Source organism: Bufo bufo, chromosome 2 (genome assembly GCF_905171765.1).
Source record: "Bufo bufo chromosome 2, aBufBuf1.1, whole genome shotgun sequence".
In the NCBI taxonomy this organism is placed as follows: domain Eukaryota; kingdom Metazoa; phylum Chordata; class Amphibia; order Anura; family Bufonidae; genus Bufo; species Bufo bufo.
Window position 1 is genome coordinate 258788102 of NC_053390.1, and position 23198 is coordinate 258811299.

At 44.0% G+C, this 23198-nt stretch overlaps 1 protein-coding gene across 2 annotated transcripts; it reads right to left on the reverse strand.

Annotated features, from left to right (window-relative positions):
• Positions 1-7624: 7624 nt before the first annotated feature.
• On the reverse strand, positions 7625-17131 carry SIRT4 (sirtuin 4). 2 transcript variants are annotated; one of them, XM_040416507.1, is made up of 4 exons: positions 17089-17131; positions 14691-15207; positions 14238-14532; positions 7625-8345 (listed from the first exon to the last, which is right to left on the reverse strand). In XM_040416507.1, the coding sequence occupies exons 2-4, from the start codon at positions 15182-15184 to the stop codon at positions 8166-8168; spliced, it is 969 nt and encodes a 322-aa protein (XP_040272441.1). In that variant the 5' UTR covers positions 15185-15207; positions 17089-17131; the 3' UTR covers positions 7625-8165. The 2 variants fall into 2 exon arrangements, with proteins under 2 accessions (XP_040272441.1, XP_040272442.1); XM_040416508.1 differs by lacking the exon at positions 17089-17131 and adding an exon at positions 15532-15652.
• Between the last annotated feature and the right edge of the window lie 6067 nt (positions 17132-23198).

A 23198-nucleotide genomic window follows, 5' to 3' on the forward strand; every position in this document is an offset into this window, starting at 1 on the left:
TGTCAGCTATTTTGACCATGCAAAACTGCTGATAGCATTAGAACAGGAGAAACACATATTTCCAGGAGCTTTTATTATCAGTAGTGTGAATCTGAACTTTTACTCTGCTGTGCACTGCCCTGAGTTGCTTCACAGCCCCATCACTCTGCGGGTTGGATGCTACAGTGATCTGTCAGAGTGCAAAATGTTAGATCAAAATCCACTGTGCCTCTCTCAACTAAGGGGTGGGACTTGACAGAAGAGGGGGATGTTGGCTAGTAAAAAAAAAACAATCTAATATAAACACAAAATATGCCCAAAAGGGCATGATGATTACTTCCCCTAAAACTACCACAGATCAATGACACAAAAAGTAGTAGCGTATATAAAACTTAACTTTTAATCAATTTTACATAAAAAATATATGAATAAACCATGCATGTACCTAAATAATAACAAAAAGTGTGTGCACACCAAAATATGTGCCACAAACAAATTGCAAAAATGTTAATTACCCTATTAACAGGCAAATATTAAGGGCAAGTAACAAAAGAAGCTTCCAAATACTGGAGTCGTAGTTACCGGATACCAAAAAAAAAGAAACACTGTCCCTAGATCGCCCTGTCAGGTCTAGTATGCCCTAATGACCTCCTAATACAGAGTCATCGCCCTGACAAAAGCAGCCCCGTCAGGAACCTTTGCTGTCATCTTAAGGGGAGAAAAGTAAGTCATGCTGTATAGAATGAGAGGAGAGGCTATGTTAGGGGGTGAGGAGAAGAGTTCTTCAGCTGTGAAACTAAAACACCCATTATGTGCTACGAGTCATTGGTAGGGTAAACTGGGAAGTTGTGGGCAGTAGATCACTGCAGTATATGGTTTAGATATTGAATTTACACATTACACATTAGTTACAAGACTAGGTGTAGGGCTCGACAATACGTCCTGGATGCAGAGAATACAGTATTCATATATGAACGGCGTCATGTATAATTCGGGGGCTGTTTCATTACTTTGTGCCTATTTGTGTGCTCCAATGGTTGGTGACTACGTTAAAGGGTCACTCCTATCTAGACATTTTTGTCAGTGTCCGCTCCCTTTTTTTTTTTTTCCGGTCCGTATGCGGAACCATTCATTCCAATGGGGCCGCAAAAAAAAACTGACATGGTTCCGTGTGCATTCCGTATCCGTATGTCCACAAGTATGTTCTGCAAAAATATGGAACATGTTCTATTCTTGTCCGTTTTGCAGACAAGGACATGCATTGTTACAATGGATCCACAAAAAAACCCGGATGCAATACGGGATGTCAGACATACAGTACAGACCAAAAGTTTGGACACACCTTCTCATTCAAAGAGTTTTCTTTATTTTCATGACTATGAAAATTGTAGATTCACACTGAAGGCATCAAAACTATGAATTAACACATGTGGAATTATATACATAACAAACAAGTGTGAAACAACAGCAAATATGTCATATTCTAGGTTCTTCAAAGTAGCCACCTTTTGCTTTGATTACTGCTTTGCACACTCTTAGCATTCTCTTGATGAGCTTCAAGAGGTAGTCCCCTGAAATGGTTTTCACTTCACAGGTGTGCCCTGTCAGGTTTAATAAGTGGGATTTCTTGCCTTATAAATGGGGTTGGGACCATCAGTTGCGTTGAGGAGATGTCAGGCGGATACACAGCTGATAGTCCTACTGAATAGACTGTTAGAATTTGTATTATGGCAAGAAAAAAGCAGCTAAGTAAAGAAAAACGAGTGGCCATCATTACTTTAAGAAATGAAGGTCAGTCAGTCAGTCAGCCGAAAAATTGGGAAAACTTTGAAAGTAAGGGCTATTTGACCATGAAGGAGAGTGATGGGGTGCTGCGCCAGATGACCTGGCCTCCACAGTCACCGGACCTGAACCCAATCGAGATGGTTTGGGGTGAGCTGGACCGCAGAGTGAAGGCAAAAGGGCCAACAAGTGCTAAGCATCTCTGGGAACTCCTTTAAGACTGTTGGAAGACCATTTCAGGGGACTACCTCTTGAAGCTCATCAAGAGAATGCCAAGAGTGTGCAAAGCAGTAATCAAAGCAAAAGGTGGCTACTTTGAAGAACCTAGAATATGACATATTTTAAGTTGTTTCACACTTGTTTGTTATGTATATAATTCCACATGTGTTAATTCATAGTTTTGATGCCTTCATAGTCATGAAAATAAAGAAAACTATTTGAATGAGAAGGTGTGTCCAAACTTTTGGTCTGTACTGTATATCATCCGAATTGTTTACGGATCTGTGTTTTGCAGACCACAAAATACATACAGTCATGTGCATGAGCTAGGAATATCACCCGGAATGACCTGGACAGTCCGGGTTTGTAATCCTGTGCCCGGGTACAAGCCTTTCTCAGACCCGGGTACAGGTTTAATTTCAAACTGCAGTGCAGACTGTCTGACTTGCTCGCTCACGCTCCTGACAGCTGGCGGTGAGTGAGCGGCGGCGAGCTGTGAGCAGCCGGCACTGGCTCGAACCTGAAGAGGACGAGGCTGCCGGTCAGGATGGATTGAAAGCTGGAGAGCTGTGGGCTGCGGGTGGTCAGCAGGAGCACGAAGACGCTGCTGAAGGAGAGCAGCAAACCCTCGCCCCACAGCATGGCAGCGCGCCGGGACTGAGCCGCTCTCACTCCCAGATCAGGCTGGATAACAATGAGACGAGCCGCGGGCCTGCGCTCCTCCCGACCCAGGCTCTTCTTTCCTATCACGACACCTCCCCTCTTCCCCAGTCTCCGTTACCGGACCCAGGACAGCTGTCGGACTCTCACACAACACTCCACAGTCAGTGTGCCGGCCCCGAGTGACGGTTCCCGGGGGATGAGGGCCACATTACTCTAACTGGGGGTCACTAATAGGGGCATTATTCTTACTGGGGGGCACTAATAGGGGGCATTATTCATTCTGGGGCGCACTAATAGGGCCATTACTCTTACTGGGGCACACTAATGGGGGCATTACTATTACTGAGGGGGCACTAATGGGGCATTACTATCACTGGGTGCATTACTATTACTGGGGGCGCTAATGGGGGCTTTAATATTCCTGGGGAGCCACAGTATGACAGTCACTTCACACCTCGTGTTAAGCCACGCCCCCACAACCACACACCCCTTTGGGTGTGGCTTAACTTGCCCGGTATTTTTTGTTGGGAAAGGTGGCAACCTTAGCATGAGCCCTTAGGTGGTCAACGTATTTTAAAGTGATACAATTACACTGCCAGATGGATCAACAAACCTTCAGCCAAGCAACATAAGTGTAAGGGTTTCTGCATGCAGTTTTGAAAGCCAAAATCAGAAGTGGATCATAAAAAGAGAGAAAGTATAAAGAAAAGATACAACTTCTCTTATTTTTTTTAACTCATTCCTGATTTTGCCACCAAAACTGCATGAAGAAACCTGACCATGTAGCTTTATGATAAGAATCACGAGACTATTTGCAGCAGCTAGAAAAGTATAAGGAAAGCCACTTTTAATGCATATGTCAGAAATACAGACTCCATGGGGAAGATTTATTATGGCTTACCACTACCAAAACATGGACAAGGCATGAGGAGGCGTGCACCAGAAAACTGGAGTACGTTACATATGAAGTCCATGTCTGCTCCTGGCTAGCATAGATTTCAGTCTGGCCCATGGAGAACAGGAGATGCAGCAAATTCATTAAGAGGCATGAGATTTATCTAAACTAACCCTTACGGTTAGCGGAACTAGAGATGGCACTTCAGTCGTTCATGAATGAAAAAGCCCCTAGATGGGTTACCGTCGGAGCTCTTTAAAAAATATAGTACTATCTTATTAACATAGTTACTGATAGTGTTTAATGAGGCTTTTCAGAGGGGACTACTGCCTGCTTCAATGAGGAAGGCAATAGTCCTGATTCGCACAGACCTATTTTCTTACTGACCTCCGACGTTAAAATTCTAGCTAAGGTCCTAGTAAACAGGCTGCAAACTGTAATCACTACTATTATTCATAGTGACCAAGCTGGTTTTATGCCTGATAAATCTACATCACTTAATCTCAGGCCGCGGCGGCTGTTCCTCAATATTCAGAGGCAGTTGGAGGCGGTCAGGAATCGGGCTATACTATCCCTTCGATGCAGCTAAAGCCTTCAATAGTATTGAATGGCAATATCTGTGGAAGGTGTTGAGGGCTATGGGCTTTGGAGATACAGAAATTGAACCGAAGAGATAAAAGTATCAATGTCCTATCGCAAGGATTAGGTCTAATGGTGACACTTCGGAGGCTTTTGAGCTGGAAAGGGGAACCCGACAAGGCTGTCTGCTCTCTCCTCTTTGCTATAGCAATTGAACCGGTATCTTTCAATGTTGCATGGCCATGCTTAAAATTTCGGACTCTTTATGAATATCCCATCGATCCCAGACGCGTTTCGAAATAGATCCCTATTTCTTCCTCTCGCGTCTGGGATCGATGGGATATTCATAAAGAGTCCGAAATTTTAAGCATGGCCATGCAACATTGAAAGATACCAAGGAAATTACTTTCTGAAATGAACGAAAGAAAACCGACTGGTGGTCGACTTTATTAACAGCTGGCTAACAGCTCATCTCGCGATAATTTAAGCGATCTTACGGAGTTCCGATTTTATGACGTCAGTAATCAACTACACTCTGTCGTTTGCATTTGATTGAATCAACACAGACGTAAGCGCTCTTACATGTGGGACGCCACAGAGTTGCGCAGTAAATAGTGAGTACCCTACTCATCCTATTATGAGACTGTTTGCTATGGATTTTGCCGAATAGGTATTATTTGTAAGTAAAGGACATTATTCATTACCTGCATTTTATGGACTTGTTACATGAGATAGTCCATCCATTATCTCATCCATCCCACTATTACGTGTATGTGTGCTTTTATGTTTTAATAAATTGCACTATTTTACTTTATTGGTTCTTTGCGTGAACCCATATGTTTGAGTGCCGGTCCAATACTATTTAATTTTACTGTTTTTGAAGGGGCGATTCATTTTGGACATTGGCACCTATCCGTGTATATAGAGAGTGAGCCGTCCCATTACTATTCATTAGTGAAGAACGTGTCTCCCTATATGCGGATGACATGCTAATATACATAGGGGATTTAAAGGGGTCGCTTGGTCTTATAATGTCCCTCATACAAGATTTCGGTGATAAATCAGGTCTCCGAATAAATTGGGATAAATCTATTCTGTTCTCGTTGGACCCGATTCCCTCTGGTTTCTCCCTTCTGTCCACCCGGCTACAAGTTGCCAAGTGTTTTAAATATCTGGGTATTAACGTCTCATCAGATATCGGCAATTATGTGAAAGATAGTATTGATCCGCTTCTAAAAAGTATGATTGACAAAATAAATGCATGGTGTAAGCTGCCACTGACTGTAGTGGGCAGAAGCAATCTCCTTAAAATGATACTTTAATTATACTATATGTTTTGTATAATTCCCCGGTGTGGATCCCGCAAAGGATCTTTTTTTTTTTTAATTCAGGGCTTGTTTAGAAGCCTGATCTGGCGTAAAAAAAAAAACAGCCAGGATTAAGCTGGACACCTTGCAGAGGGGAAAGGATTCAGGAGGATTATCTATCCCCAATCCTTGGCTATACTTTATCGCTTCACAGATGCAACAGGCTCCTGGGGAAAAATGAGTCAGCAAAACTAGTAGCTCACATTATAAGAAGCAAATTCCCTATAGTATTGTTGGAATAGGGTGGTCTTCCCGCTCAGGTTGCGGGGCTACCTACAATTAACTTAATCTGCAAGGTGTGGCGCAAATGCCGAGATCTGCTGTCCGCAAAAGGTTTCACCCAGGCTACTCCACTGTGGAAAAACCCTCAGTGACCCGAAATATTCCACCTGGAAGGGTTCTCCCCGTGGGAGGAGAAGGGAGTGATATTTCTGTACCAACTGCAGAAGGACGGGGAGTTTAAGTCATTTGAACAGATTGAACAGATCCGCAAATTGCTGATCCGCAATACACTACGGACGTGTGAATGGATCCTAAGAATGGCGGGACCATCTCTTCGCTAGGGGTTCAACTATCGGCTCTATATGTCATTTCCATTTCTTGTTGCCATATTACATGAGATGTATGAGTCCCTATTTTTTGTACAATTTTCAAAATGTATTGAATAAAAAATATCTGATTAAAAATAAAAAAGGCATGAGACTAGAGCAGGGCAAATTAAGAGAGACATTCATAATTCCTCCCCATGAGTTCTATCATTTCCCACTGAACCAGTTAGCACTGTTCCGTGGAGCAGTTGTAATCTGCCCCAGGACATGATCTGCATGAAGACTGTATGTTCTGTGCCTAGGTAGGTGTGTTCTAGGCCTGCACAATATATCGCCAAAGCAATCGCAATAAATCGCCATATCGCAATCGCCAATTGGCCGACCCAAAAATGCTGCAATTGTATTACCATATTTTTCGCTTTATAAGCCGAACTTTTTTCCCCCCAAAAGTGGGGGGGAAATGGCAGTGCGTCTTATAAAGCGATGGTTGACTTTTTACGTGGCTGACACGGATGTATCGCCGGCCGCTATGTTGCACATCGCGGCCGGCGATACATCAGTTACAGTGCGGGGAGGGAGGAGGGGCTGCAGGCAAGTCGTTATTTTAATGAACAAATGTTCTTCTATTTATTCTGTTTATCTGTTCTGTGCAGTGCTATTAAGAAAATGGCAAGTTTTGTATTTTGTACTTTTGCAGTAATGCAAATATGTTATTTAATTTAGTAAAAGATGTTTTATTTTGAAAAACACTGTGCATTTCAGTTCTGGAGTTAAGCATAACTACATTTCAGCATTATCAGTAATTTCTGTGTGCTTTTGCCTTGAAAATCCAAGCAAATAGACCTCTAGCACAATTCCCTTAAAATATTGCATCGCATATCGTTATCGCAATTTTTAGGGCCCTAATCGCAATCGCACAAAATTCCTATATCGTGAGGGCCGGGGCATATGTTTAAAAATCTAATATTTGCAGGGGAAGAAACACCTTTATTATATTATTGGAGTCACCATATTTAATAGTTTGGCAATATAATAATATCAGCCACATTCTATCACCATCCTACAAGTAATGACATATGTTAGCCAAAGGTTAAGTGCACAAGTGGTGCATGTGGCAAATGAGGTAGTTTGAAGTCAGCAATACATGCAAAAATCATATTAACAAACTACTATCAAAGATGGACAATAAACTCTGGTGGTCTTTGTGTAGTATCTTCAAACTATTTTCAGTATACTTATGCCTTATTTTCATTTGCTCTTACTAGAATCTGTGCAATGTAGTTATGCTAATATTGCTTTTTACATATACTGTATAACCCATGACCTGAGGGTGCTTTTGTACATCGCAGCAGAGGTGACGGGTCTCTTATGCGTCACGTGAACCAGTGACATGACATTGACGAGGGAAGACTTGAGAGCTGCAGCAGCGCTAGGGAGAAAAGGGGTCAGAGCCCTCCTCAGATCCAGCTACGCTGGTGGAGGGTCTGCCCGAAAGGCCACCAGGTGTGAACAACCCTTTTAAGCCAATGTCACGAGTGGATCGTTCAGGAGGGGAAATATATGGGAAAGTTTATATTTTGTCTCTTTTTTTGAATCCACTCCAAAAACAGTGAAACTGGAAGTATGAAAGCACCTTTAGGAAAGTTTTACCTGACTCACAGTCGGGTCAGGATTTACTATTGTAATACAGGCGCAGGAGTACACCATCAATATTGTATTGGGATGGGTATGACAAACTGCCCCTCCTCGCCATCAGCCGGTTTGCAGTGGCTCTGGAAGTCGATCAGATGTTCATGTCCTATCCTGATAGACCATCACTTGTAAAGGAGTGGAAGACCCCTTTAAAGTAAAGGTCCACCGTTTGTTTTTCTCACTCTAAACTGGTTCAAAATACTGTGCCGATGAATTTCTTAATATATATTTTGACTGGCAAGAGCCACTTTTTTATGGTATACAGTGCTCCAAATCACCCTGCACAGACATGAATTTAGAGGGAGCAATGTAATAAGCTCCTAAGCACCCCTAACTGGTTCATATAAGCAGCCACCATGTCACCTTTTACATTTCGGACCTAAAAATGAAAAAAGACAGGATGGTAAAAGGTGGTTTCACTTTAAGTTCACATGAAAATATTTAGCCCCCAATTTCTTGCTGCTCCTGATCCACTGCCATTATCTTGGGTAACACATCTCCGCAGCGAGCATTAACTTTAACCGCTGAAAGGTGATCGGCTCTTGTGGCTCCAATGTTAAGTAAAGCAACAGGAATGTTCTTCTCTTGGGCTTTCAGTGCAAACCGATATCCAGAATAAACCTGGAAAAAAAACTAAAATTTAATCATTCAAATATGTTTAAAGGAGTTGTGCAAGAATGGCCGGCTGGACCTGTAAAGGGAAGCTTACTTTCCTACTTCCCCGTTCTGGCTCGCGATACTCCGCTGCACTCCCTTGCTGAAAAAAATCTGGTTTGACTCCACCTGCAGCCAATCACTGGCCATGCCGGTAACCGGATCACCTTATGTTGTGTGACCATTTGTCATGACAAAATGGGAGCCCATCACCACCACAGCCATTAGCTGTAGGTGTTGTCAAACCGAATATTTTCAGTGAGCGAGCCTAGGGGAGCAGCGCAGGTCGGGTGAGAAGGAGCGGGGAGCCAGAAGCAGGGAGCAGGTGAGTAAGCTTCCCTTTACAGGTCCAGCCAAGTGGGGGGATTGGGGGGCGGGTTCTATTTTTGCACAACAATGTTTTTAAATAATTTATCGGGGTATTTTATTGGTTTCGGAGGTAGACATTTAAGTTAGGCTCCTTTCACACTAGCGTTCGGGTGTCCGCTCGTGAGCTCCGTTTGAAGGGGCTCACGAGCGGTCCCGAACGCATCCGTCTGGCCCCAATGCATTCTCAGTGGAGGCGGATCCACTGAGAATGCATCCGCCTGCCAGCGCTCAGCCTCCGCTCCGCTCAGTGAGCGGACACCTGAACGCTGCTTGCAGCGTTCGGGTGTCCGCCTGGCCGTGCGGAGGCGAGCGGATCCGTCCAGACTTACAATGTAAGTCAATGGGGGCGGATCCGCTTGAAGATGACACCATATGGCTCAATCTTCAAGCGGATCCGTTCCCCATTGACTTACAATGTAAAGTCTGAACGGATCCGTTCAGACTACTTTCACACTTAGAAAATTTTCTAAGTTTTAATGCAGACGCATCCGTTCTGAACGGATGCGAACGTCTGCATTAAAGGAGCGGATCCGTCTGATGAAACATCAGACGGATCCGCTCCGAACGCTAGTGTGAAAGTAGCCTTACATAACATGTGAGAACAAGACATGGAAAAAACCCCGCCTATAGTTTGACATCTGACATAGTTCAACGCTAGATCCCGGGGTGTAATTCTAGTTATCAATTAACATGCAGTAAAAGAACCTGCTCCCCGGTCTTAAACAAGGCAGAAGGTGGATGAACTCCGTGTCATAGTATATAAACCTCACGTACAAACAAACCCATGTGTGAGGCTTAGACAGCTTCATATCTCAGGGCATTCGACAGGTCATTTTATTTTATAGGCACTGCTGTGGATTTTGTGTTATGTATGGCAAAGGGTGAAATCCAATGACCTTTTTCACTTGCTAATAATTAAAGGAATATACGTGGAAAGACGGCTCCACCAATGCAGTACGTCAATAACACTTTTTTCGAATACTGTACATTATATTTTGTCATTCCAATAAATCCTGTTTTGGGTGTAGAATATACTGTATTTACCTTTTAGTCAAAGGCTTATTCCCATCTAGACATTTATAGGATTTCCACAGGATATGTCATAAATGTCCGATAGGTTCAGGTTCAGGTCCCAGAGGTGAGACTCACACCTATCTCACAATCAGATCCCTGTCACGTGGCGGCTTACTCAGGTATTTTCAGTCCCGCAGCAGTAAATCAGGAAATACGCACATGTACGGTTTCATCTCCATTCCCGGCAGCGCGCTGCAGGGCCTCCTTGTTGAGATAGGAACAGGTTCCAAAGGTAGGGCCTGAACCCATCAGTCTTTTATGGCATATCCTGTGGATATGCCATAAATGTCCAGATGGTAAAACCCCTTTAAGGGTCCATTCACACGTCCTCAATTTCGTTCCGCATTTTGCGGAACGGAATTGCGGACCCATTCATTTCTATGGGGCAGCACGATGTGCTGCCCGGATCCGGAATTGCGGACCCGCACTTCTGGGTCCGCAATTCCATTCCCGAAAAAAAATAGAACATGTCCTATTCTTGTCCGCAATTGCGGACAAGAATAGGCATTTTCTATTAAGTGCCGGCAATGTGCTGTCCGCAAAATGCGGAACGCACGTCGCCGATGTCCAACGGACATGTGAATGGACCCTAAAGGGGGTTCTCCATCCCATTATGAAATATTTGCCCAGAGCAGCTCAAACACTGCTTATTTCTGCCCTAAATACCTGTGTTTCAGGTCAGAATTTTCCTTCCCCTGTTCTTGGCATCACTACATCCTGGCTGTAAGTTAACATGCAGAACTTCCTGTTTTCATCAGCTTCCTGCTGGGTTTTCTAACCAATCCCAACATGCTTGCTCTGTAATGTTTCTCACATCTGCTCTAATGGCCCGCGCCAGCAGGAGTTCCGATCCGGGCTGTTTAACTCCATAGATGATATTATTCAAAGATCACAGACAGTCAACAATTTTTTACTGACAAATTGGAAAACCATAATGAATGATAAAGATTATAAGTAAGGGTACTTTCACACTTGCGTTGTTGGATTCCGGCAGGCAGTTCCGTCACCAGAACTGCCTGCCGGATCCGGAAATCTGTATGCAAACGGATGGCAATTGTCAGATGGATCCGGATGCGGATCCGTCTCACAAATGCATTGCAATACCGGATCCGTCTCTCTGGTGTCATCCGTAAAAACGGATGCAGTATTTATTTTTTTCACATTTTTAAAGGTCTGCGCATGCGCAGACCGGAAAAACTGATCCATTTTTCTGGAACACTTGGTGCCGGATACGGCATTTGTTGCTGCAGTATTTTCACCGGCCAAATACCGTAAGAGTGACTGAACTGAAGACATCCTGATGCATACTGAACGGATTGATCTCCATTCAGAATGCATTAGGATAAAACTGATCAGTTTTTTTCCGGTATTGAGCCCCTAGAACGGAACTGAATACCGGAAAACTTTAACGCTAGTGTGAAAGTAGGGATCGACCGATTATCGGTTTTACCAATATTATCGGCCGATATTCAGGATTTTGAACGTTATCGGCATCTATTTTGCCGATATTCCGATAACGTATGGGGAACAAGGATCGCGCTGCTGACAACACTCTCCGTGTACCTTCAGCAGCACAGGGGAGAAGGAAGCAGCGTCTCCCCCCCCCCCCGTGCCGCTGCTGCCACCAATGAGAGGAGGGAGGACAAGAGGAGGGGAGGGGCTGTGGCCACTGCGCCACCAATGAAGATACCTCTCTCATTAATTCATACACAGGAGGCGGGAGCTGGCTGCAAAATCACATAGCCGGCTCCCGACCTCTATGAGCGGTAGCTGCGATCCGCGGCAGTTAACTTCCGCAGATCGCAGCTACTTGTCATAGAGGTCGGGAGCCGGCTATGTGATTCTGCAGCCAGCTCCCGCCTCCTGTGTATGAATTAATGAGAGAGGTATCTTCATTGGTGGCGCAGTGGCCACAGCCCCGCCCCTCCTCTTGTCCTCCCTCCTCTCATTGGTCGCAGCGGCACAGGGGGAGGGAGACACTGTGCTGCCCCCCAACCCCAGTATTAATCATTAGTGGTGCAGTGCGCCCCCCCCAACCCCAGTATTAATCATTGGTGGTGCACTACGCCCCCCCCAACCCCAGTATTAATCATTGGTGGTGCAGTGCGCCCCCCAGTATTAATCATTGGTGGCAGTGGCCACAGGGTCCCTTCTCCCCTCCTCCTCAGTGGAAGTTCCGATCGGAGCCCCAGCAGTGTAAGCCTGGGGCTCCGATCGGTTACCATGGCAGCCAGGACGCTACTCAAGCCCTGGCTGCCATAATCGGCTGGCTCCCTTGCTGCTGTGTGCACAAAGCACAGAGCAGCAGGAACAGTGTGAGGTCCTATTCACCCTGATAGAGATCTATCAGGGTGAATAGGACGAGGGTTCTAGTCCCTAAGGGGGCTAATAGTTACTTAAAAAAATATATAAGTTAAAAAAATAAATAAAATGATAATAAGTTAAAAAAAAAAAAACACAACACCAAAATATTAATTATAAATGAAAAAGAAAGGTTTACAAAAAAAAAAAAATACACGTTAACAATAAACATTCATTTTCAGCAGATTTGTGTAGGATTTTATTTATTTTTTTTCAAAAATGAAAATTCACTGAATATCGGTATAAATTATCGGCCTGAAAGTTCACAGATTATCGGTATCGGCCCGAAAAAAAATCTATAATCGGTTGATCCCTATGTAAAAGTACCCTAATACATGTCTATAGCTCACTATACCAATAAGAACTCATTACCAGCATTTACTGTGAGCTGTAAAATGATAATTACCACCAAAATAATCTAGTCATGTACCATCAGCCTCAAAAAAAAAATCATGGACACGTCTATTTTTTAATACGGACACAAGCAAAGAGTTGCCTATTTTTACAGACTGTCCAGAAATTTCTGGACGGCTGGCAATCCTGCTCTCTCTGTCTCCTATAGGCACCCCACAAATGAGGCCTGCTTTCAGCATATTTGTAGATGACTGTGCCTCTCTGGCGCAGCCTTCTGGTGAATGTCAGTATAGCACAGACAGAAAAATACATAACATTGCATAAGCCAGTGATAGGCAAACTGCGGCTCTCCAGCTGTTGAAGAACTACAACTCCCAGCATGCAAAGACTGCCTACAGCTTTCAGCCTACAGCAGGGCATGGTGGGAGTTGTGGTTTTGCAACAGCTGGAGAGCCGCAGTTTGCCTATCACTGGCATAAGCAATACAATGCATCATAGAAATGATCAAAAGAACGCTTATTAAAGTTCCCTTGTGGGACAAAAAAGTTGTATTAAATAAAACAATTCCAAGTTAAAAAATACACCTTTTCTTCATTTGAAAAAAAAAAATAATAAAAAAAAAAAAAGCTTTTTAATGGAAAAAATTGCCAAAATAAAATCCCCTCAACATATTTGCCATTGCCGCATCTGTAGTGACCTGCACTAAGCAATTATCATGTCATTTATCCCATATGATTAAAAAAAATGGTACGTCAGGCCCGCCTCATGTATCATTTTCTACGCCTGTTTTAGGCGTAGAATATGTTCTAAATCTACTCCAGCAAGGGAGCTGGCGTAGATTTAGACCGGAGGTGGATGCGCCGAAGTTTTGTAGAGGCCAGCGCCTCTACGTAACTTCGACGGATCCACCACCAGTGCAGGGGTTATTAAGATCAGCGTCTAAAACATCGGTCTTAATAAATGACCCCCTATGTGCGTGTCTTCCCTCAGGCTCTGGTCATAAAGGTGGCCATACACCTTCAATGGTTGTTGGGCGAACACTCAAAATCGGCATGTACGGTCAACTTTGCTTTTACGTGTATGGACAATTTAGAGGTTATCTGCATTTTTTTTTTTATGTTTTAATGGTTCTCCCCTTCATGTGATTAAGCACTTTAACAGCGATAATGTAGAAAATACTTCTACCGGGCCAGGGCTGTGCTTCCTAATGTAATTAGGTTGTGGGCACTTCCTAGATCACAATACATTCGGCACGTGATCCTAGCCCGGTTACAACCTGCAAAGTATGTGGGTTGCGCCTGCACAGTCAGGCAACCTCGGGCACTGACTGCTCATAGCGCCCAAGCTGGTTATACCGGGAGCGCAGCGCTGGACTGGTAGAAATATATACAAAGTTTATCGCTATTAGACTGTTTAACCACATAAAGAGGAGGACCATTAAAAAAATAACAAAAAATTGCGGATAACTCTTTTAAAGCCTAAACAAAAAGAAACGTCTTTCAATGATTGAGAAATATGTTTTTTATCTGCCTTACAACCACACATATGTACAGATATTTTGCTACCGATTTTCTCTTATAAACCACAGCAGAAATCATTTTGCATAGACCCATAGTAAGCTACAACAGTAACAAACTAAAATCATGGGGGGAATTTTTTATTATTATCCCTAACATACATATTATCTACATGACTGCGTACCTGAAGTGAGGATCCAACAATGAGCACTGCATCCGATTCACCTAAGCGCTCATAAAGAGAGTACACCAATTCTCGGTTTACCGTGTCACCAAAGAAAGTCACCTGTGGTTTAAGAATACCTCCGCATTTCTCACAAGAAGGCACACGGAAGTACGACACTTGTTCATCTGTGAGGAAGACGTCGCCATCCGGTGCCACTCCATATGCTTGCTCGTTCCAAGATGGATTTAGAGCGATAAACTTTTCTTGAACTTCAGATCTCTTAATTACTGTATGACAGCCAAGGCAGATCACCCTAAATATGGAGATTATTCACAATGAGAATGGATAATACTGACATCAGGCCCTTAGCAGTACTGGATAGATGAGAACAGCCACACTAGGAGCAGGGTTTGCATTAAATGATAAACTTGAAGGGAATACTGTGAATATGGAGATGCAACAAACACCTACCTATGAGTACAGCCATGTAACTCGTTCATACGACGCTGTCCGGCCTTGGCATGTAGAGCATCTACGTTTTGTGTTACTAACCAGTGCAGTTTCCCAGTATTCTCCCAGCTAGCCAGGGCCAGGTGTGATGGATTGGGCTTATGGGAAGAGAATTGTGGCCACCCTACAAAGTTGCGAGCCCAGTACCGTTTGCGTGCAGCGTGACTCCTGACAAACTCTGCGTGCTGGATAGGCCTCCGTTCAGTCCTGGCATACAGCCCTACACCCTCCGAGCGATAATCGGGAATTCCCGATTCCGTAGAGATCCCAGCTCCTGTCATGACAAACAGTCGCCGAGAGCGAAGAATAAAGTCTTGGAGCTTCTGCACGTCATTTGGATCTGCAGATGGGCAAGATGGGACATATTCGGACACGTGGAGGTGAGAGCTGAGCCTGACCAGACCTATGCGTCGCATTCGATGTAAAGGGGAGCATTTCATGACACAGATCCACATCTTTCATGTATAAATCAGCTCATCTGCAAGGGAAGCAGAGAATACGTTAAAGCCCATCGGGTCGCCAGAATTCAAGTTTGTAAGAGAAGAAAGAGCAGAGCTGTTAGCTGCCGTCACCGTCCCTTAGACACAATGGACAGAGCCGTGGAGTGCCAGCGCCAAGTCTACTCCGAACCAGCTGATTGGTGGGCATGCCAGGTGTTGGACCGCCACCGATCAGAAACTAAAGTACGGATACAATTCTGGATAACCCTTTTGTTAAAGGAGCATTCCGTTATTTTAAAAAAATATCTTCTAATGTGCTGAGATTCCTCATCAAACATAAAAAAGAAACAGATCATCAATACCTGATCAGTGGGGGTCCGACTCCGGAGACCTCTGCCAATCAACTGTATGAAGGGGCTGCGGCGCTATGTGTGCACTTAGACCTCTTCCTAGGCCACATATATCAGTCACATTGCCTAGGCCGGTGATGGCTAACCTCTGGCACTCCAGCTGTGGTGAAACTACAACTCCCATCATGCTCTATTCATTTCTATGGAGTTCTGAGAAAAGCCAAGCAAGTGTACATCTCGGGAGTCGTAGTTTTACCACAGCTGGAGTGCCGGAGGTTAGCCATCACACACAGGCCTAGGCGCAGCTCAGTTCCATTGAAGTGAAGAGTAAGTAGTAAGTTTTATGGTCCGTGGTAGCGGAATCCATAACGGAATTCTTAGATAACCCGAACCTTGTACGCCGAACTTGAAAACAGAAGTTCACTCAACACTACTCTGCACCAGCTGTGATTTTACCACCGCTGACCATGCTTCATATTGAACTCCATTATTAGTGGTCAGTACTTTAGTGGAGCTTAATTTACCTCAGTTAAAGGGGTTTTCTGGGTTCAGAGCTGAACCCGGACATACCATTATTTTCACCCAGGCAGCACCCCTGATGTTGGCATCGGAGCATCTCATGCTCCGATGTGCTCCTTTGCCCTGCGCTGGATCACGTAGGGCACGGGCTATTTTGTTTACAATAACACACTGCTGGGCGGAGGCTTCCGCCCGGCAGTGTGTTCGGTGACGTCACCGGCTCTGATAGGCGTTCTTTAGCGCTGCCCTAGCCGTTTTACTGGCTAGGGCAGCGCTAAAGCCCGCCCATCAGTGCCGGTGACGTCACCGGGCTTCTTGGCAGCCCCATGGAGAGCCCGGTACGTCACCGGAACTCTTGAAAAAATGCCTTTGCCCTGTGCGATTTAGCTCAGGGCAAAGGAGAGCATCAGAGCATGAACTGCTACGATGCTCAAGTCAGGTGGGCTGCCTGGGTGAAAATGGAGGGATGTCCGGGTTCAGCTCTGAACCTGGACAACCCCTTTAAACTATGGAGTAATGTAATGCACATGCCTAGAATCCCCAGGCAATGAATGATACTCTATAGCGGGGATCAGCAACTTTTGGCACTCCAGTTGCTGTGAAACTACAACTCCCAGCATGCACACCTACTCGGCTGTATTTGTAACTACCAGAGAAGTGACAGGAGGATTCTGGGAGTTGTAGTTTCAGAGTTGCTGATCCCTGCTCTATAGGAACATATCTCTTCACTGTGGTATCTGGCAAGATCTCCACATCTGCGTCCTTCCAGCTGTACCACATTGGTTAATAATGTGTTATGGCGGCTCCTTAGGGAGTGCAGGGACCGGTCCCCCACAGAGCAGGCGCAGTGTCCGCAGCATGGGCGGATCTTATACACCAGTGTCCCGCAGTGCTCAGAGGACACACAGGGAGCAGCCATTACACACATGCTACACCACAACACCGGCACCATAACCGGCCTCACAGCTGGGTGTCACCGGCCACAGTAATGGGAGACACCGCAGTAGTACTAGTACAACACCCGATACACTGCCCACAACACCCACTTACCCCAGCACCGATAGGAGCTAGAAACTACAATTCCCACAGTCCTTTGCGACAGGAAGTTCCCATGTCATAGGAGCCTCAGTACAATATAGGACGGGTCATGTAGGATACCAGAGGATCCATCAATTTACTGACAGCCCCGGAGGCTTATTATACACTGAGGGAGCCCTATGTGAGGAGAACCTGCACACTCCCTGACCTATAGACTAGCATTTTAAGAGTTTGTGCTTATTGGTTGTTAATAAACATATTTTTTTTTATTATGCATCTCAATATATTTGTCACTGAGCCAGGAGTATAAATCTCTGTACTGCCCTCGGTGACAGGGAGAGGGCTCACCTCCGCCAATCTCTACCCCTTGTCCTAAACCAGTCTGAGTGACCACTGTGACAACTGATTGGCTGAGCAGTCACATCACTGTGCAGAGCCCAGTGGGGGCCCCTGACCCATACATATGGGAGTGATGGGGCATCAGTAAGGTCTCATGTTCTACTATTTTTTAATAGCATTCTGAGACCCCCTTTTTCAAACTACTGTCCAGACAGACCCTCTAATATATAGAGCAGCTGCAGGACATTGACACCACTTTGGGGGATCTGTATGACAGGATTGGTAAAAATCCAGTTGGTCCAATAGGTTCTGGAGATGTCTGAGCTGTCTCGCAGCCTTTAGGCTATGTTTGCACGGTATAAAGGGGTATTCTGGTTGTTACAAGTCTATGGATAGGGGATTATTAGATTATTCTACCACTGGGGACCCCACTGATCATGAGAATGGTTCATTCTGTGGGTACAGGATCCCTGTTCTCATAATAGTTATTCACTATCCTGCAGATAGAGGATAACTTGTAACAACTGGAATACCCCTTTAAATCCATTTGACCAAAACCAGGAGCGGATCTCCCTCTGAGGACAGCATGTTTTTGGTGATGGAAATGCTGCCAAAAATGTGTCAAATACCACTAGCTATTTTAACCCTTGAAGTCAATGGGGAACACAGCTAAAATACGCTAGATTGAAGCAACATGCTACAGCAACAAGCATATTTGAAAAGTGCTATGTAAAAAGTTAGTGGGAAGCTGTTGGCAGTATTTTTTTCAGTGTCTTACACGATGCAATAAGTCATAGATTAAAGCTGTGTGAACATAGCCTTAGAAGTTGTTATACACATTAGATGAATGTCAGCTGAATGCTCATGAGTAAAGGTACTTTCACACTTGCGTGAATCAATTAAGTTATGGTGACAGGCACTCTATCTATTTTTATGGTGACAGGCACTCTATCTATTTTTCGGGTTTAACATGCAAAAGCCGGATCCGGTTTGACTGAACACACAGCGCCAGATCCGGCGTTAATGCAAGTCAATGGAAAAAAAGGCCTGATCCGGCGTTCAGTCAAAGTGTTCAGGATTTTTGGCCGGAGGTAAAAATACAACATGCTACGTTTTTCTGAAAAGCATGATCAGTCAAAAAGACTGAACTGAAGACATCCTGATGCATCCTGAAGGACGGACTCTCCATTCAGAATGCATGGGGATAAAACTGATCAGTTCTTTTCCGGATTTGAGCCCCTAGGACGGAACTCAGCGCCGGAAAAGAAAAACGCTAGTGTGAATGTACCCTTAAAGTGTAACTGCCGTTTCATTTTTTATTCCCTAATGGTATAGTACACCCTGCTGTATATGTGCTTTTGTGATTAAAAATTTGATCATTTTCAGTTTTATCTGCTAATAACTCCCACAAATGCCTGCTACGAGCCTTACAGGGGGGTGATCAATGACAGGGGGATGATCACCCCATATAGACTCCCTGATCACCCCGCTGTCATTGATCACCCCCCTGTAAGGCTCCATTCAGACGTCCGTATGTGTTTTGCGGATCCGCGGATCCGCAAAACACATACGGATGTCTGAATGAAGCCTTACAGGGGGGTGATCAATGACAGGGGGTGATCACCCCATATAGACTCCCTGATCACCCCCCTGTCATTAATCACCCCCCTGTCATTGATCACCCCCCTGTAAGGCTCCATTCAGACGCCTGTATGTGTTTTGCGGATCCACGGATCCGCAAAACACGGACACCGCGGATCCGCAAAACATGGACACCGGCAATGTGCTTTCCGCATTTTGCGGATCCGCACATTGCCAGAACTATATAGAAAATGCCTTTTCTTGTCCGCAATTACGGACAAGAATAGGACATGTTTTATAGGCTCTACAAAAAACGCAGTGTTCGCCCGATCAGGCCTGATCTTGTCCGCCCCACCTCAGTGACAGAATTATATTTTTTTCTGATCACTGCAAAAACATCGTAAAATCGCTGCGGCGCTATAAAAAGATCACTTTTGAGGGGCATGGCGAGTTCATAGAAGATTTTTTATTTTTTTTGTCACAAGTTAGCTGAAATAGATTTTTTTGTTTTTTTGTTTTTTCTTACAAAGTCTCATATTCCACTAACTTGTGACAAAAAATAAAATCTCACATGAACTCACCATACCCCTCACGGAATCCAAATGCGTAAAATTTTTTAGACATTTATATTCCAGACTTCTTCTCACGCTTTAGGGCCCCTAAAATTCCAGGGCAGTATAAATACCCCAAAAGTGACCCCATTTTGGAAAGAAGACACCCCAAGGTATTTCGTGAGGGGCATGGCGAGTTCATGTAAAATTTTATTTTTTTGTCACAAGTTAGTGGAATATGAGAGTTTGTAAGATAAAAAAATAAAAAATAAATAAAAAATCATTTTCCGCTAACTTGTGCCAAACAAAATATATTCTAGGAACTCGCCATGCCCCTCACGGAATACCTTGGGGTGTCTTCTTCCCAAAATGGGGTCACTTGTGGGGTATTTATACTGCCCTGGCATTTTAGGGGACCTAAAGCGTGAGAAGTAGTTTGGAATCCAAATGTGTAAAAAATGCCCTGTGAAATCGTAAAGATTCTCATTGGAATTTGGGCCCCTTTGCGCACCTAGGCTGCAAAAAACTGTCACACATGTGGTATAGCCGTACTCAAGAGAAGTAGGGCAATGTGTTTTGGGGTGTATTTTTACATATACCCATGCTGGGTGAGAGAAATATCTCTGTAAATGACAACTTAAAAAAAAAAATTATACAAAGTTTTCAATTTACAGATATTCCTCTCACCCAGCATGGGTATATGTAAAAATACACCCCAAAACACATTGCCTTACTTCTCCTGAGTACGGCGATACCACATGTGTGACACTTTTTTGCAGCCTAGGTGCGTAAAGGGGCGGAAAGTCCAACGAGTACCTTTAGGCTTTACAGGGTTGCTCACAATTTAGCCCCGCCCAAAATGCCAGAACAGTAAACAAACCCCACAAATGACCCCATTTCGGAAAGTAGACACCCCAAGGTATTCGCTGAGGGGCATATTGAGTCCATGAAAGATTGAACTTTTTGTCACAAGTTAGCGGAAAGGGAGACTTTGTGAGAAAATAAATCAATCAATTTCCGCTAACTTGTGCCAAAAAAAAAACCTTCTATGAACTCGCCATGCCCCTCACGGAATACCTTGGGGTGTCTTCTTTCCAAAATGGGGTCACTTGGGGGGTATTTATACTGCCCTGGCATTTTAGGGGACCTAAAGCGTGAGAAGAAGTCTGGAATCCAAATGCCCTCCTAAAAGGTACTCATTGGAATTTTGGCCCCTTTGCGCACCTAGGCTGCAAAAAAGTGTCACACATGTGGTATCATCGTACTTAGGAGAAGTTAGGCAATGTGTTTTGGGGTGTCTTTTTACATATACCCATGCTGGGTGAAAGAAATATCTCTGTAAAAGTCAACTTTGTATACAAAAAATGGGAAAAGTTAACTTTTACAGAGATATTTCTCTCACCCAGTATGGGTATATGTAAAAATACACCCCAAAACACATTGCCCTACTTCTCCTGAGTACGGCGATACCACATGTGTGACACTTTTTTGCAGCCTAGGTGCGCAAAGGGGCCCAAATTCCAAAGAGTATCTTTATGATTTCATAGGTCATTTTTTACACATTTGTATTACAGACTTCTTCTCACGCTTTAGGGCCCCTAAAATGCCAGGGAAGTATAAATACCCCACAAGTGACCCCATTTTGGAAAGAAGACACCCCAAGGTATTCCGTGAGGGGTATGGTGAGTTCATGTAAAATTTTATTTTTTGTCACAAGTTAGTGGAATATGAGACTTTGTAAGAAAAAAAATTAAATAAAAAAATCATTATTTTCCGCTAACTTGTGCCAAAAAAAATAAAAATTATAGGAACTCGCCATGCCCCTCACGGAATACCTTGGGGTGTCTTCTTTCCAAAATGGGGTCACTTGTGGGGTATTTATACTGCCCTGGCATTTTAGGGGACCTAAAGCGTGAGAAGTAATTTGGAATCCCAAAAGAATTTGTATAAAAAAAATGTATAAAAAAAAAATTTGTATAAAAAAAATGGGAAAAGTTGACTTTTACAGAGATATTTCTCTCACCCAGCATGGGTATATGTAAAAATACACCCCAAAACACATTGCCCTACTTCTCCTGAGTACGGCGATACCACATGTGTGACACTTTTTTGCAGCCTAGGTGCCCAAAGGGGCCCAAATTCTAAAGAGCACCTTTAGGATTTCACAGGGCATTTTTTAGGCATTTGGATTCCAGACTTCTTCTCACGCTTTAGGTCCCCTAAAATGCCAGGGCAGTATAAATACCCCACAAGTGACCCCATTTTGGAAAGAAGACACCCCAAGGTATTTCGTGATGGGCATAGTGAGTTCATGGAAGTTTTTATTTTTTGTCACAAGTTAGTGGAATATGAGACTTTGTAATAAAAAAAAAAAAATCTTCATTTTCCGCTAACTTGTGACAAAAAATAAAAATTTTCTATGAACTCACTATGCCCATCAGCGAATACCTTAGGGTGTCTACTTTCAGAAATGGGGTCATTTGTGGGGTGTTTCTACTGTATGGGCATTGTAGAACCTCAGGAAACATGACAGGTGCTCAGAAAGTCAGAGCTGCTTCAAAATGCGGAAATTCACATTTTTGCGCAAACCAATAAATATACACTTATTGCATTTTTTTTATCAAAGACATGTAGAAAAATAAATTTTGAGAAAAATTTATATAGATATCTAGTTTTGTTTGAAAAATTTTACAACTGAAAGTGAAAAATGTCATTTTTTTGCAAACATTTCGGTCAATTTCGATTAATAATATAAAAAGTAAAAATGTCAGCAGCAATGAAATACCACCAAATGAAAGCTCTATTAGTGAGAAGAAAAGGAGGAAAAATTAATTTGGGTGGTAAGTTGTATGACCGAGCAATAAACCGTGAAAGTAGTGTAGTGCAGAACTGTAAAAAGTGGTCTGGTCATTAAGGGGGTTTAAGCTAGGGGAGCTGAGGTGGTTAAAGTGTAGTGGCCTTGCCGGGTTACTGCAGCTCAGCCCCATTGAAGTGAATAGAGACATTCTGCTTCAGAAAAACCGCAACACATCATTATTTAGGCAGCAGAATGTTATTCTGCAGCGGAACGCAGGGCGTCGATTGAACCTTTTTACCCTATAGGCCGCTTTCACACGAGCGAGTTGCCCACTCCGGACTCGCTGCGTCAGTATAAGACAGTTCCCGTCTTGATCTCCCAGAACTGCCGGGGTCGCATAGCATTATATTGATTTATGATGCTGTGTAAAAATTAGAGGGTATAATGATGCTGTCAGTGTTATCCAATACATTCCATAACTTTTACAGAGGATCATAAATCATTAAAATTGCTATGCGACCCCGGCAGTGCTGGAAGTTCAGGATGGCAACTGTGTTATGGCTCATGAACACGACCGTTGCCCGGCCATAGCCGTATTGTGGCCCGCATATGGCAGGTCCGCAATACACAGGCACCGGCCGTGTGCACCCCGCATCACGGATGCGGACGCATTCACTTGAATGGGTCCGCAATCCAGGATATGCCGTGTGGAACGGAAGCACGGATCGGAAGCACTACGGAGTGCTTCCGTGGTGTTTCTGTCCGTGCCTCTGCACCGTAAGAAAACAGAACATTTTCTATTTTTTTACAGTGTAGATGGATCACGGACCCATTTAAGTTGGGTCTCGATCCGT

Coding starts and splice junctions, on each gene's coding strand:
- SIRT4 (XM_040416507.1), bottom strand. CDS start 15,184: ATGTGGATCTGTGTCATGAAATGCTCCCCTTTACATCGAATGCGACGC. Junction 14,533..14,690: donor TTACATGGCTGTACTCATAG/GTAGGTGTTTGT, acceptor CTCCATATTTAG/GGTGATCTGCCTTGGCTGTC. Junction 8,346..14,237: donor TTGTTGGATCCTCACTTCAG/GTACGCAGTCAT, acceptor TTTTTTTTCCAG/GTTTATTCTGGATATCGGTT.